This window comes from Syzygium oleosum, unplaced genomic scaffold (genome assembly GCF_021117445.2).
Source record: "Syzygium oleosum isolate NSW1041296 unplaced genomic scaffold, Sole_v2.1 Sole_v2.07, whole genome shotgun sequence".
NCBI lineage: Eukaryota > Viridiplantae > Streptophyta > Magnoliopsida > Myrtales > Myrtaceae > Syzygium > Syzygium oleosum.
This window is the reverse complement of record NW_026607491.1, coordinates 12,800,234-12,816,850: the sequence shown is the minus strand read 5'-3', so window position 1 is coordinate 12,816,850 and position 16,617 is coordinate 12,800,234. Positions and strand designations below refer to the sequence as shown.

The 16,617-nt window shown below is 39.6% G+C and overlaps 1 protein-coding gene and 1 pseudogene across 2 annotated transcripts; one reads left to right on the top strand and one right to left on the bottom strand.

Annotated features, from left to right (window-relative positions):
- Window positions 1-797: 797 nt before the first annotated feature.
- LOC115661602 (peroxidase P7-like) lies at window positions 798-9,667 on the top strand (annotated as a pseudogene).
- LOC115661601 (probable inactive purple acid phosphatase 27) lies at window positions 9,181-16,129 on the bottom strand. Of its 2 annotated transcripts, XM_056313519.1 has the most exons (13): window positions 15,523-16,122; window positions 15,332-15,419; window positions 13,860-14,126; window positions 13,524-13,632; window positions 13,275-13,389; window positions 12,647-12,779; window positions 12,164-12,351; window positions 11,856-12,042; window positions 11,702-11,769; window positions 11,507-11,594; window positions 11,232-11,420; window positions 10,777-10,857; window positions 9,181-10,478 (listed from the first exon to the last, which is right to left on the bottom strand). In XM_056313519.1, the coding sequence occupies exons 1-13, from the start codon at window positions 15,870-15,872 to the stop codon at window positions 10,425-10,427; spliced, it is 1,917 nt and encodes a 638-aa protein (XP_056169494.1). In that variant the 5' UTR covers window positions 15,873-16,122; the 3' UTR covers window positions 9,181-10,424. The 2 variants fall into 2 exon arrangements, with proteins under 2 accessions (XP_056169494.1, XP_056169495.1); XM_056313520.1 differs by lacking the exon at window positions 10,777-10,857 and having other exon boundaries at window positions 15,523-16,129.
- Window positions 16,130-16,617: the final 488 nt, after the last annotated feature.

The following is a 16,617-nucleotide window of genomic DNA, read 5'->3' as shown; positions in this document are numbered from 1 at the left end:
TGGAAGGCTCATCGGTTTGTAGCATGGTTTATCCAAGAAGGGGACGTGGTTTTTGGTACAATCCGTGGTTTTGACGGACCTTCTGCGGGTGGCATTGGGGAGGAGGTCTGGGATCCCATGGACCTCGATCCCCCGGATGGGGAAGTGTCTGATCCAGAGTCTAACCTGGACGGCATGGAGTCCAATCTTGAACCGCCTCCTAGTTACCACCAGTAGGGTCGATGGTTTGGATACCCCATCCTTTTGGACCATCCCCCTTTTGAGAGCAAATCTAAGCTAACCCGACTACCAATCCATTTTTGTATGCGAGTAGTCTCTTAGGAAGTGCCTCTACTAAGGCTTGTATGTATTAACCTTCCTAAGGTTGGCTTTATGTTTATAAAAGTGGCTTCGTTCGTTTGTGTATCAAGTGCTTCCTTTTCTATCCCTCGTATGACTGTTGCTTGGGGTTTTGTTAGTTCGCTTCCGCACGCGTTTAATCGTTAGTAATTCAATGGGGTCGGCGATACGTCCTGGGACATTGCATTCATAATGACCATTAGTGGGATGTTCGCGTGCTCGTAGGGTTCGGGGCGTGCCACTCTCAATCCATACTTTTAGCTTATCGTTTTGTGTAACATTTTCTAACACTTTTTAGAAGCACAAAGATGCCCATACACTCACGTGCCAGTCTATGTGTTAGGTCACCTGCCGCCCCATTCCACATTTAGAGCCTCTACTATATAAACCCCGATGCACACACACCGTCTTCCACACAAAAATCGGTCAATTCTTTAGCTAGTCTTGTGACACTGCCAATGGCGTTTTCTTCACCATCATCATCATCATATTCTGTGGCCGTGTCTTGCATCTTGCTTCTCCTCATGGGGAGTGATGGATATTGGGTTATATGTATGGGCCGCCCATGTTGGGCTAACCTAGCCCAAGTTCAAATGGCGGTTACTTAAGAATTCAAAATAAAAGATAAAATATTATATAATTAAAAAAAGAAGAGAAGTGATAGCGGTTATCAACAAGATAACAAAAAGGAAGATTACATTCGTTCCTTCAACGCTTCTTCTCTCACGCAACGAACAACCGTGACTTCCAAGGAACATCTCTCTCAAGGCTGCTGCAAGACGGCACTTAATCTGTGGACATCAAGGCACGTTTGTGATTGTAATGTACCAGTTCTTTATCAGTGATAGAACATCGTTTCTTGGGCATGTATTGCACATTGAATACGTTTTTCGTGTTTAGAATTCAGAATTCGTTTTCTAAGATTGATTTATGACATTGGTATATTTCTAATATTGGTATCAAAGCCAAAATTCATTTTCTGAGAGTGATTTACGACATTGGTATATTTCTAATATTGGTATCAAAGCCTGTGTTCTTATTTCTTGATCGTTGAACATGTTTAATAAACGAATCGTTGGCCGGAAAATGAGAACCAGCTCCGACAGCTGCTCGGGTACGAAAACGACACCCAATCGGGTTCGGGACCGCTTCTCGAAATTTCGTCCATCAAAAGTTGATTTTGATTATATGGGATGGTAGTTCTCGTCAAGACGAGAAGATCGGTGGGTGGCACGTCTCTAAGGGAGGTCGGACGCTTCCCCACACGGCCGCAAGGGGAGGCCTCGACAGCTCGTGTGCGGCACGCACGCAGCAACCGCAGGCACGTGCTCAACACACATCTGCTGTCCCTCCGGGAATTACCTTTATGCCCTCACCGCGGAATTACTATTCTGCCCTTACTGCAGAATTACAATTCTACCCCTCGCATGTTAACTGACCCGATTGACCGGTTGACCAACCCAACCCGATTGACTCGCCCATTGACCGTTGACCTTTGACCGTTGATCGAATAGATAAAAAATCAGACCGCGTGAATAGTCACGTGGGAGCTCCAATTGGAGTGTTTTTGGTAATGGTATGTGCGTATTGGAATGCTTATTATGATGTCACATGGATTATGAGTAATTCTTTTGTTCTGCAATTGCTGCAGGAACAATGTCACTTCATTTCATTTGTATGCCTATTCTTATAAGGACGAATGAACAAAGGGAGAGACTTGATAGGCTAAGAGCTGAGTTGGCTGCCTATTGATGAGATGGATGTTACATGGTGACACACATCGTCAATGAGATTATACAAAATGTCATCTAGAACGGTTACCGTATGCCTAACAGCGAGATGATTGATGCCCTGAGAAGCACTCCCCCATATGAATGGCGAGACGTGATGGATGATTAATGGAAAGCTCCGGAAATCGAAGTGGTGGATGGTGAATGGGAAAGTGGTGAAAACCCTATTATTCCGAAATATAAACAACTTGCGGTGGATTTCCTGAAAGAATACATAAGGGTTGGGGCAACAAAGACGGCGACCCTTGGCATGAATTCATCTTAGCGCAAAATGAATGCACCATGGAGGAATCATAAGGGTTTTTCGAGGACTTTTCCATGGTTGCCCAATGTGACCTTAGAATTTTCTGAGGATTTGTCTAAGAAGTTTGATAAGTCCTTCCTGGTTTATAGGATAGATGAGTGGCGTTGATTTCATTTATTTCATTTTAGACTAGTTTTAAATATCTTAGTTGGATATTTCTTTCGCTGTTTATATTACCCTTTCTCTTATGCTGGATTCGTACCTTTTGTAAATGAAGTTTAGTTAATAAATGTTGAATACCAGTATTTACTGTTGTTATTATTATTTTATTTGCATTTCTTGTGGGAAGTTCAAGGAAGTTTTAGTGACATTAAGGAACTTAATTTTACATAAATAATTATATTAATGATAATTTCATATTAAGATTCTTAGATGATGATTGGGAACATAGTAACCTTTCGACTCTAAAACCTTATATAAAATTATTCATTAATGTAATAGGTTTGTGTAAAATAGATGCATAAATATGAGGCATTAATAATTCGTGCATTTATGTCTAAAATATTCAAATGCAATGACTTCAGCATCAAAGAACATAGTGGCTGAACTGAACAAAGGAGAGAAATTGAACGGCGAGAATTATGAGATATGGAACATGAAAATTCAATATGTGCTAGAAGAGCAAGAGGCACTAGAAACTCTTAACCAAGTTATAGAAGAGCCCAAAGATGGAAACACTGTACAGCATAAGAGGGATAAGGATGCATTTGCCGCTTGGAAGAAAAAGAACTCCATTGCTCGCATCACCTTACTGAGTAGAATGAAAAATGATAATATGCGAGAGTAGAGGCATTTTGAGAATGCCAAAGCTATGTGGGCAGTATTAGCAGCGAGATTTGGCAAAACATCTGTGACCAAACTGAGACAACTGACAATAAGATTTGATTCATACAAGAAGCCTCATGGACAGACCATGAAACAGCACTTGAGGTGTATGTCAAATATGATCAGTGAGCTGAAGGATGCTAGCCACATATTGACTGATGAGCAGTAAGTGCAAGTAGTGATACGTTCTTTGCCTCAAAGCTGGGAGTATATTAAAGTCCACCTGACCCACAATGAAAATACTAAGACTTTTGAGGATGCTATGCGCCATCTTGAGCTGAAAGAGGACCGCCTTTTGGTGGCTAAATCAGAAACTGATATTTATTTTGCTGGTTCTGGCTCACATGGACCTTTGGGTTCCAAAAGCAAGCGCCTGGGTGGGTTCAAGAGATGGAAGGGCAAGGGAGCGAGTTCTTCAGATAAGAAACCGAAGTTGAACCAACATGAGAAAGGAAACCGTCCTTTCATGAAGAAAATGTCAAGGGTGAAGTGCTACAACTGTGGTAAAAAAGGTCATTTCGCTCGCGACTGTGGCGAGCTAAAGAATGTAGACACCCTTTATTCTCTGAGAATACTACTTTTGTATCAAGTTCGATTTTTCTAACTAAATCTAATCCTTTGTGGATCGTAGATTCGGGAGCCATAGATCATGTAGCGAAGGATAGAGATGCCTTCGGGGAGTTCCGACGAGTTTCACATGGAACGAAATGGATTTATGTAGGAAACAATTCCAGAGCTGAAGTCAAAGGGATTGTCACATGTCAATTGACTTTGCGTGGTATACGCACTTTGTTTCTACGTGATGTATTATATGTTCCGGAAATTCGTCGGAATTTAGTGTCTGTGTTAGTATTGGTTAAGCTTGGTTTCAATTTAAATTTTCATAACAGTGGTGTTAACTTATATTTAGGTACAAGTTATTATGGTTGTGGATATTTTTTGGATGATTTTATTGTGTTGGATGTTAACTACAGTAATGTTAATATTTGTTATTCCTTATTCACATCTACTAACTCTTATAATAATGATGTGAATATATGGCTTGCTCGACTTGGTCATATAGGCCAATAACGAATGAATAGATTAGCCAAAGAGGGCTTATTGGGCAATATTGCTTATTTGCGAGCATTGCCTAGAGGAAAAAACAACACGGAAACCATTTGGAAAAGGAACAAGAGTTGAATTTCATTTGTAATTAATCTATTCTGACATCTGTGGTCCAATGTATGTAAGAGCAAGGCATGGGGCAATATATTTCATCACGTTTATAAACGATTATACTCTATTCGGATATGTCTATTTGATTTCTCATAAATATGAGGCATTAAGTTGCTTTAAGAAATTTATGAGCTTGGTAGAAAACCAATTAGACAAGAACATAAAAGCATCAAGATCCGATTGAGGTCAAGAATATTTATATGATGAGTTTAGAAATTTATGTGATGAAAAAGGAATAGAAAGACATTTGCTATTCCATACGCTCCTCAACAAAATAGTGTTGCAGAGAGGAGAAACAGAACCCTACTAGAAATGGTTAGGTCTATGATGGCATAAGCTAACTTACCAATCACTTTTTTTGGGTGATGCTTTGTTAACTACTGCCTATATACTTAACCTGTGCCTTCTAAATCAGTTACTTCTACTCAATATGAGTTATGAATAGCTAGAAAGCCCGATTTAAGTTTTCTTAAACCTTGGGGATGTGCTACCTATACTCACGAACCCTCCCACTCATGGAAAATTGGGTCCAAGAAGCAAAAAGAGTATTTTTATAAGATACTCGGAGCACTCAAAAGGATATGTGTTTATAGGTGAGCAAGAAAGTGGAAGTGTAACTGAAATTGAGTCATGAGATGTCACATTCTTAGAAAATGAATTTTCAAATAAAGGCGAAATAGGTGAGGATTATTCTCTATTTGAAACCTTGGATCTTGATAATGAAATTAATGGAGTTTGTCTAAGTGGGAGCAATGTGAGAGGTGGAGAATTAAATTCGAACCAGTCTCAATTACAACCATCTAATGAGACGATATCATCATTAGCTAATCCAAGTGGCAGCGTAATAGAGCATGATGTATCAAGTGTACAATCTCACATACGATGAACAAGTCGCAAAAGCATTCCCCGTCGACGTTTTGACATTGAAGGGGAAGCTTTCATAGTTGTCCCACAAGAAGAGAATGAGCCGAGGAATGCTAATAAGGCTCTCACGTGCCCTAATAAGAAAAACTGGATGCAAGCAATGGAAGAAGAAATGGAGTCAATGAAATCAAATCAAGTTTTAGAATTGGTTGATCTTCCAGGAGAGCGCAAAGTCATTGGGAACAAGTGGGTTTTCAAAATAAAGCGTAAAGTTGATGGCTCAATTGAAAGGTATAAGGCCCACCTTGTGGCAAAAGGGTATAATCAAAAGGAAGGAATTGATTATGAAGAAACCTTTTCTCCTTTAGTGAGATTTACTTCAATTCACCTTATTCTGGAAATAGTGGCAAGTATGGATCTTGAATTATATCAAATGGATGTAAAGACTGCTTTTTTCAATGGAGAATTAGAAGAATAAATTTATATGGAACAACTAATTGGTTTCATTACAAAAGGCCAAGAACAAAAGGTATGTCAACTTTTAAGATCGATATATGGCCTTAAACGGTCTCCGAGACGATAGTATGTACATTTTCATAATGCCATAATGGCATATGATTTTGATATGATCGATGAAGATCATTGTGTATATATCAAAAGATCCAAAGATCAATTTGTTATCCAAAGATCAATTTCTTATCACTAATTGCCGGAAACAATATAGAGTTTGTTAATACTGTTAAGAATTGGTCATCTTCCAATTTTGAAATGAAGGATATGGGAGAAGCTGCATATATTCTTAGAGTTAAGATTTCAAGGGATCGTTCAAAGAGATCATTGTCTCTTTCGCAAGAGACGTATATAAACAAAATTCTTGAACGATTTCGTATGCAAGATTGCAAATCCATAGATACTCCTATTGCAAAAGGTGAAGGATTGAGCCATAGACTATATCCTAAGACTCCACAAGAACAGGAACAAATAAAACGTGTTCTTAATGCTAGTGCTGTTGGAAGCTTAATGTATGCTATGATGTGTACAAGATCTGACATATGTTTTGCCATTGAAATGGTAAGTAGATATCAATCCAATCTAGGTCAAGCACATTAGACAGCCGTCAAAAAAATCTTGAGGTATCTAAAGGGTACTGCTGATTATTCATTGAATTATTAAAGAAAGGATCGGCGGCTTGAAAGCTATTCAGATGCTGACTAGGGAGGAGATTTAGATGAAAGGAAATCTACTTTTGGATTTATGTTCTTACTGAATAATGGTGCCATATCTTGGAGCAGTAAGAAACAGACTTGTATAGCCTTATCCACGATGGAAGCCGAATTCGTAGCACTATCAGCAGCAGTACATGAGGATGTTTAGCTTAAGAGATTTTTGGATCACTTAGGTGTTGCTGAGAATTCTGCAAACTCATTGTTGGTTAATTGTGATAGCCAAGCAACGATAGCTTACACCAAGGATCCCAAATTTCATTGCAAGACCAAACATATAGATACCAAGTATAATTTTGTTAAGCATATGATTGCACGAAGAGATATGAACGTTCAGTACATATCTAAGCAAAGCATGATGGCAGATCCTATGACGAAGCCAATCCTTAGAAATGCTTTCCTTTGTCATGTAAAATCTCTAGAACTGTGTAGAGGTTGATGTACTAGACATTGTATTTCCCTAGAAGTTTACATTCAATGCTATTTTTTTATCACTATTAATGCCTATGAATTTTATTTGACATTTATGCATATGTTTAGTGCATTATATTAAGAAAGGTATGTCAAACAGATGAGAGATTAGCCCACTCACACAGGTAATCGCTTCTACTTACTATGTGATGAATAGAAATGAGTTAGTTTTAAGTTTGTTATCTAGGTGATAATTGAGAGCTCAACCTTGAAGCATGGACGTCACCTTAACAGAATGTTAAGATGAGGACATATAGATTATCATATCCAAAAGTGAAATGACCCACATATATCGTTTTACCTGTCTTTAATGCCAAATGTGAGTTCTGATGGATGCTTATGAATAAAGTAGATTTGTGAACTTCAGTTAGACATTGGTATGTCTAAACTATCATCTATACAGTATTGAAAGTAAAGTCATACGCTCTATGAGAAAGGAGAGAATACCGTAATACGTATTTCATACTACGTATGCATAAGACGACCAACAAGAATTGGCAAAAGTTTTGATCTCTACTTTTATGCCATGTGAGATTCTTGAGGATAACAGTTCCTTAATCAAGTGCCCTCACGACTCTTATTTATTCTCAAAATTTCTATTTAATGTTTGCTATCTTAGGATGCTGCCAATGATCATAATAATTCGGTCTAACAGGGCATTTCTAGAAAAGTGAGCTAGACTGAAATGAAGAGATTTAAAGAAAGAAGATCAATTTGTTTCTGATGTCACATTTTATTTTGTATTAACAGGTCGATCAATTATGATTTTTGAGTAAATCATAATTGTGAATACAATATACGAGATACTTAAAGAGATCAAGAATGATATAAATGTGACTGATTGATCTAGAGTACAACATACAAGATCTACTCTTAATGATTATGCCCAATTTGAACTGCTATATATTCCTAACAAATGTATGGCAACGAGCTTTCAAGGTATGTTGGTCGCACAGATTATTTGCTAGTATGAGCTTTGCAAAGAAGAGAGAGATAAGCTTAGCCCATCATGGGCAAGTGGGAAATGATGGCTATTGGGTAATATGTATGGACCACCCATGTTGGGCTAACCCAGCCCAAGTTCAAATGGCGGTTACTTAAGAATTCAAAATAAAAGATAAAAGATTATCTAAAAAAAGAAGAGAAGTAATAGCGGTTATCAACAAGATAACAAAAAGGAAGATTACCTCCGTTCCTTCAACGCTTCTTCTCTCACGCAACGAAAAACCGTGACTTCCAAGGAACATCTCTCTCAAGGCTGCTACAAGAGGGCACTTAATGTGTGGATATCAATGTACGTTCGTGATTATAATGTATCAGTTTTTCATCAGTGATAGAACATCGTTTCTTGGGCACGTATTGCTAGTTGAATACGTTTCTCGTATTTAGAATTCAGAATTTATTTTCTGATAGTGATTTACGACATTGGTATATTTCTAATAGGGAGCTCCAATGCTCAACTTTCCACTGATTTTTACTCAAAAACGTGTCCCAACATCTTCCCCACGGTCAAATCCCAAGTGCAATCCGCCATCAACAAGGATCCCGAAATGGGTCTCTCTCTCCTCCGCATGTTCTTCCACGATTGCTTTGTTAATGTAACCAAATAGGCTACCTTTGACTTATCTTTCTTTCCGTTGTCTTCACACGTGTCCTACAAATTTATTTCTTGTCTTGCTGCTATTGCCACAGGGCTACGACAGATCAGTTCTTCTCGAAGACACGTCGACATTCACCAGAGAAAGGAACGCGGCTCCGAACCGAAACTTCGCCAGAGGATTCGATGTCGTAGACAACATCAAGTCCGCTGTGGAGAACGTGTGCCCCGGCGTTGTTTCCTGCGCAGACTTGTTGGCCGTCACTGCTCGAGACCCTGTCGTGGTCGTAAGCCCTCCCATCCCTCCATAAAATCACTACTACATACAAGTACTAATCACGAATATGCCATAGCTAATGTATATTCTAGAATCTAACTAAGATTGTGTCAAAATTTGCAGCTTGGAGGGCCAAGCTGGAATGTGAAACTCGGGAGGAGAGACGCAAGAACCGCAAGCCAAGCAGCTGCTAACAATAGCATTCCTCCTCCTACCTCGAACCTCAACAACCTCATCTCCATATTCCAGAATGTCCACTAGAGACATGGTGGCTTTATCAGGTATGTACACTCATAAAAAAACATTTTCTTTACTTTGATTGTACCTGGAGAAAAAAAGATACTAAATCACCAAATCCGTAAAAACAGGTTCACATACGATAGGACAAGCAATGTGCACGAACTTCAGAACCAGGATCTACAATGAGACTAACCTGGACCCTTCCTTCGCCCAGACAAGGCAGAACAACTGCCCGAGCATAGCTGGCTCAGGGGACAACAATGTGGCGCCTCTCGACTTGCAGTCTCGCACCATGTTCGACAACAATTACTACAAGAACCTCCTCCAGAACAAGGCTTGCTTCACTCCGACCAGCAGCTCTTCAATGGCGGTTCCACCGACTCGCTCGTGAGGATTTATGCCAGCAGCCCGAGCACCTTCAGCTCCAACTTCGCCGGGGCCATGATCAAGATGGGCGACATCAAGCCCCTCACCGAATCAAATGGTGAAATCAAGAAGAATTGTAGGAAGATCAACTAAGACTTTATTTATCATCATTTTCTGGGAATAAAAGTTGCTTGTTGCTTACATGCCTGATTTCACCGGTGACTCAAGAAAATAGTTTGGTCCGATCGCACTGTCTAGCACATATTCGGGGCATAACAAAGGGTGTTGGATATAATTTTCAGAACCATTGAGAGAACTAAGAAGGTTCATGTACGCGCACGTACATTTTCACAGGCAAAGTAAAATAATGGGAACAAACATAAAAACACCTGCATCTGTAATTTAGAAAATTATGCTTTGCTGATCATATTCATGACCAAGGTTGGTCGACTGTCATTACTCTTAAGTGATAGTGACTTAAACAATTCAAAAGAAAATTTAAGATTACTAAGCTGTTTATGAATTTTATTACATTGCATTATATTCATGACGAAAAATTTTGAAAATTCGTCAGTTTAAATCACTTATATTTGCATAAATATTTAACAATTTTTTGAAAGATTATAATAACTATTAAGAGTTTCTCGCTCGGAAGGAGAGATCACTTCTCCATCAGACACATCTTGTTAGGTTGCTCGCATGAGTACTGAAATCATGAATTTGTATTCCCTCATGACAGATCAAGAGCAGTCGATTAGGTCACGGGACAATCAAGATTTATTACTTGTGTACAGGCACAAGTTATCTGTATGTTTTGTCTGTGTAAAGTACAATGTAGAAGTGTACGTCTATGTAGCGATGGCCGCCTGTACTCGCCTGCAGTGCCTTCCTGCTCACTTGAAAAGTCGGGTTATCGGGTGATGCGGAAGATGTCTTCGACCTTCCTCGTGTTGGCATTCACATACTGCAGGCAAGATGTACATTGAAGTTAAACGAGCACGTATGCATGATCGTCGTGAATGCAGTAACATCTAGCTGCTTGATGTTCCAAACTCTACTTGCAGCGCAGGACATCAGAAACTGTACATAGTTTCTAATTTTACAGCATCACAAGAGACCAGAACAATTTCTCAATAAATGGAGTCATGTGTAATCAAATAAGCAGTCATAAAGCCAAAAGGAACGATGATTGTTGGGAGGGCGACAGGAAAATTCGAGAGTGCTATGCAGTATGCAACTTTCCAGAACGGGTTACTGCTGACCTCTAGTTGTAACTCTTCTGGAGTTGCATGACCTCTGAAATAGCCGAATTTGGAAATCCTTATCAAACTCCAGTCACTTGGCTGTGAAAAAATCAACGTGTACAAATCTTATTCATGGAAGCAACAAAATTAATAATCCCCATGTAACCGTATAGATTTGAGTCTAATGATATGAGCAGCAGAATCAGCATAGAAAGTTTAATTTGTTAAGAGCAAGCTAAAAATCCCTGGAATCTGGATATTTCAAGGCCCATAAATCAGAGAGGTGTCGTTAAGATGGCATGGTTTGGCTAAGCAGCATTCAGCCAATGTAAATGCAGGAAATGAAATTGGGATTAAGCACTGACGAATTCTAGGACAGATTTTCAGAAATTGCCAAAGAATTGTGCAGATTTGGACAAAAAGCTATATTGGTTTACTATCTACAACGGGTGTGAGGGAGAACAGACTCTAACCTCATCTAAGAAGTCATCCAGACTGAACCCGGCCATACCAATAACCACTTGCACAGGTGCGCTATAATTTCTGTGATCATAAGTATCAATCCCGCTTTGATCTTTCTTTGGCATGGCTTTACACTGATTTTGGTAAACCGAGCATGTTCTTTCATAGTTATGAACATGGCCAAACAGAACTAGATCAACCTGTGATATCAAATGCTCGATGAGTACAATTTCACAGGTCAACGAATTATTTAACATGAGAACCAAAGTAAGAAGTAGAAGGTTGCCTTGTTGTCCAATAGCAACGGCTCTACAGCTTCAAGAAAGCTTTGGTCAGCACCTCCTCCGGAATCAGAAGTGTACATCGGCCTGTGCCTACAAGAGGCAACCGTTACACTCGATCTCTGTTGTCTTGAGATTTTTTTAGTTTGAGAGTATGCAATTGGTGAAACTCACGATCACCGAGAAGCAAATGTACTTACCCCATGAAAACTAACCAAGGAGTTTTAGATCGGTCGACTGAAGCCATGTCCCCTTTCATCCATTGATACTGACAATATGACATTCCCATGACATAAAAATGACAGCTCATCGACATGAAAATGTGATACCTAAGTGGTTCAACTCGATCCTTACCTGCTCTGAATTTTCAGACCAGTCGTGTTCGGTTGAAATCACAGTGAAATGAACACTGGCTTGTTCTATGGAATACCATGGCTTGTCCTTCGCTGGGGTTGGCATAGGGAAGTATGTCTCATAAGCAATGCCACATTCCCCACCTGAGTCCGGAGTCAAGTACACTGATCCTGAGCTCCCATAATCTCTTCATGTAAAAGAAAATTAGACATCATCTTTGACTCATGCTGCTAAGTATGTTGGTTTAGCTGTTTATTGAGTCTTTTATAATGTGCAGGAAGAGATGCATGCCGACCTGAGATAGTTACCTTTCGTGGTTCCCAATTGCAGTCATGTAGGAAACTCGGGAGGCAAAAGGGCTGATGAGGTGGAGGAAGAAATCCCACTCCACTAAGAAGCCTGTGGCATAGCTTATGTCTCCGATATGGAAGATGGCATCCACATTGCCTGAGTCTACATCATCCAACACTGCCTTTGCCACCGAGACTGATCCTGGCTATAGAATCGTATAAAGTCGCATTTTAGGATACCTTCATAATCAGGAATTTGAATTCTTACAAATAGCTTAGTTTGTGCCACTTCAGTTAATTCAGATAAATGTGACGAGCTAATAATGTTTCATGGAGAGCCGGTTTTCAAGATGATACTCCACCCAAATCGTGGCATATTTTGTCCCTTCCATCAGCATTTAAAGGATACACCTTCATATTAGTGTATATCCAGTTTGGATAGCATCTTTTGAGTGTTGCTTTCAGAAATGCGAGTTTTCATTCTATGGAATACATGTTTACCTGAATGTAGTGCTCGACTGAATCATCCAGAGGGGCTTTTCCCATATCCCCAAATGCAAGAAATTTGAGTTCATTTGATCCTCCTGCCGGGGGTGTCCTGAACTGAACTTGTTCACTCCAACCAGCTGAATCACTGGACGTCATAAAAGCATTACCAAAATAAATTGGATGAGCCAGCAAATGGTATAAAAGTTTCTCATCAATTCAATTTCCAATCATCTAATTGATGTCAGAGAAAAGTAGATCACTCCATCTATTTACAGAAACTCATTTGCAGTGTCTTAGAATGTATTACTCCAATGTCATGATAACAGGATGCTCCTTTCTATGAAAGCCGTGTATCCGATCCTCTCTCGATCAGACATGCAGCTATAATACATCTTTAAGGACTAAGGCATATAGAAGTATTTGCTGTCCTCCGTCACCTACCTAATGTAGTTGATTCATAGACAATTATTGTAAGGAACAAGTCCATTGCATATCAATTCATTCACATTCACTGCAGATTAGATGACCCTGCATCAAGTAGAAGTGCCATAGATATTGAACTATGCTCAGCAAGAATACCTCAAGCTGATCTGAAACCGATCAGTCTCGTAAACAACACATTCCAGTCAGAAGATTCTACCTTCCGTATTTGTAAGAATAAGAGGTAGAAGACTGCAGTCCCGTCATCACGGCTGAATGAATGTAACCGGGGTCATGCCAACCGAAATCTTTGGCAGGACTAGGTAGCACATTACCTGTCGAAAAATGACCAAAAAAACTATATTCAGTGAAGAATGAGTTTTTATGAGGCCTTCGATTTTTTTGCGTGTGACAAGGAAGTCCTAGTGCATTTACAGATTTCCCTAGGAAGGGTTTGAGGTTAACTCACTGCACATATCATCTTGTGAAAATGTACTAACTTCGGAAGTTTGTGATTTCCCATCTCCATATTGCACCTCTTGGGGTTCCTTGTCTCCACTAACCCATGTAATCCTCATCTGCAGATTAAAGCATGTCTGATTACCATTCACAGTCTGCATTGCTATCGAGTGTCTTACGTAAAGAGTTATCCCACACTCAGGCCAGTGTGTCATGGAGGCATGGTACCGCGACTTCATGGGCTAATGATAAAATTGACATTTTTCATGACATCCATAGAGCCAAATGTTGGCAACACGACCCACGCAAACTCGACACCACAGTTGGTGGCAAATTGAGTGCCTACCGAGGTCCCGGTCGAGTCAATGCTGGAGAGATGGCCATAGAGCGGTTGGTTCGGGTTCGCAAAAGTCAAAGAGTTTGATCTCTTCAACACACATGGTGTTGCAAACCCTCCAGCAAACAGCACAAACTCGATGTCGGTTCTGATGTTTACAACGTGAAACGTCAAGGTGCCGCCACATGTGGTCACGGCACATTTACCATCCTTGTACTCCTTGCATTCCTTCTTCTTGCAGCTCAGATAGTCCGGATCATTGCTCACGTATTGTGCCTGAGAATGATGCATATAAGCATGCAGCAAAGAGTTGAAGTGGAAACATTTCTCCTAATCTCAAACTAATTAGACAACTAATGGTAGGTATGCTAGAAGATCTACGGAATTTGGCACATGACAACAACATAAAGAAAAAGATGTAGGTAAAATACCAATTGTCACCATAAATAAAAATCTAAAGCATTTTGATAAAAAGGGCATGCTTCAATATTCGATATAACCGCGCTACATACATCATTTTATACATACCAAAAATACAAAAAAAAATTAAAACCTTCTTAATATCTAGCATTACTCAAATTAAAGTTACTTATGGAATGTATCCATTTGAATAATAAAAAACCAACTCCGAGAAGTATCTTCGTTATTTTCCTGTATTCAACAAAGTTCAGTGTTCTCATGGTCAATGGAAAATGTACATACTTAAATTCCGTAAAAAAGTTACCTAAATTACTGAAGGACAGTTTTATAAGTCAATTACTTATTTACTAAATGAAAATAACAATGATAAAAGAATTCGATAAAGAACTTTGCAAAATATCTGAACCAGAACCGAATCGACTTTATTGATTGAAACTTTAGCAGATTACGGAACAAAAGACTCTTTTGATTCTCTCTTTTGAACCCAAAAAAGAGACACTTTGACAAAAATAAAAAAAATAAAAATAAAACGGACTCCTATTTTTTCTCCGCTTCTTTTGGTGGATGAAGACTTGACGAGAATATTTCAAACCTTAAAAGCAACTACAACCATTAAAATATTAAATTGATTTTATTAAATTAAATCAGTCGCAATAAGAGAAAACGCAACGTACATGAAATATTTCTAAAAATAACACGAATTTCACATATTTTTCGCATTTTAATTGATTCCGTCTACCACCATAAGAAAAATCATCAAACGAGGCTTTTATATATATATATGGTTTTTGGTAACTGGACATGTCCCCAACCAAATGAAATATGACATTGTTACGTGAACGCTATGGACTCCATGACGTGACTTTGTTGGTGGATCATGAGTGGAGTTAGGCATGTGCCCTGTGATTTGTTTTTCAATTGCTTTTCTGTTCAGCCCCTGTTGATTCCACTATTTTCTCTAGAGCCCCTCGCTATTTTATGTTTCTAATACTCTTATTCATCAAGAAGAAGATAGATAGATAAGCCATCAACGAGGAATGATACAAGGGTAGATAAATTACCTTGACAGGATAATGGCATAGAAGAGGAAGATCACTAAGATCACCGGTCTCTACATACAGAGCCTTGTTCAGTGGACAATCCGAGACGCTGCAACCCAAAAGAAAACACAAGGAGAAGAAGGAACTTGAATGAGTAACCATTCACGCGTACTGATATGTTTCAAAGAACTAGATATCGGGATGATTCGTACTCGGCGTCCGATGGGGAAATCATGGCGACCCAGTCGGAGTCTGCTGGAACCAGGACCCCGGTTACGTTAACCGTGAGATACTCCTCATTCCCGACGGCGGTGTTGCCACTGACATTGATTTGGAGATACGGGTTCGGGTCGCTGCACTGGAGAATTCGCCTTCTGTTCAGCAACCGGAACTCAGATATGGCGGTGTAGTTGAGATGCTCGAGCGCGGAGTCAACCACCAACGGGTGCAAGTTCGACGGTGACAACGACGACGAGGACGAACAAGAAAAAGAAGAAAAGCAAGTGAAAAGTATGATGGAAATAGAAAAGATTGCGAGTTGTGTGGGAATGTGGAGCTCCATATTGGAGAAGCAAAATGCTTTGGATGGATGAAACCGAAGGCTTTCTTTGTATACTCACAAGAAAGAGAGGTGTGATTCAGTATAAAGCGAGAGAGAGAGAGAGAGAGAGAGAGGGAATGCGTTTGAAGGACCGAGGCGTGAGTTGGATGTTTAGGATCCAATACCTATGGATGTACATTAACTATATATATGGTTTTTATGGAGGAGGAGGGTATTATCTACCTTAAAGAATAAAAAAACAATGAAGAGGGTACTATGTTTCTTGACGTTAACATACGCTGAGTTGCTGATACTCCAGATGCTGCTAGCTGTCTGTTACCCTTGTCATGTTTCTTGTCGATCTTGTGCTGCACATCTTCATACACATACAATAAACATCTACGCAAAACCAGATAACGACCTGACGGGCTTTGCAAAAGGTTCATCTCCCATTCGAGATCGTTTCCACTAGGAGTGAGTTTAGTTGCTCCCAAAAGTTCAGTTCAGAGGTCAGATTTATTTTAGCTTCGTCCAATGTGAACTGGATCTGCTTCCAGTAGCAACCTATTGATGATGAGTTTGCCCTCGTGGTCGATGTTTTGCGCGTTGGGATGGTGTCAAAGTCAAATAACATGATGAGGGTTAGTATGAATGCACGAGCGGCCTGCAGTAAATGCAGTTGGCCGCATAATAAGAAATGGATATTTCCCTTTAGATGCTCTTGGAAATATGGGTGCCGGTTCAATTTTAATTAAGGAATAAGAGA

What these genes read in the sequence shown, in the direction of transcription:
- LOC115661601 (XM_056313519.1), bottom strand. Translation starts at nt 15,872, where the DNA reads ATGGAGCTCCACATTCCCACACAACTCGCAATCTTTTCTATTTCCATC. An exon ending in TTGACTCGACCGGGACCTCG is followed by an intron (nt 13,633 to 13,859) that starts GTAGGCACTCAA and finishes TTTAATCTGCAG; the next exon opens with ATGAGGATTACATGGGTTAG. An exon ending in TATTCTTACAAATACGGAAG is followed by an intron (nt 12,780 to 13,274) that starts GTAGAATCTTCT and finishes TATGACGTCCAG; the next exon opens with TGATTCAGCTGGTTGGAGTG.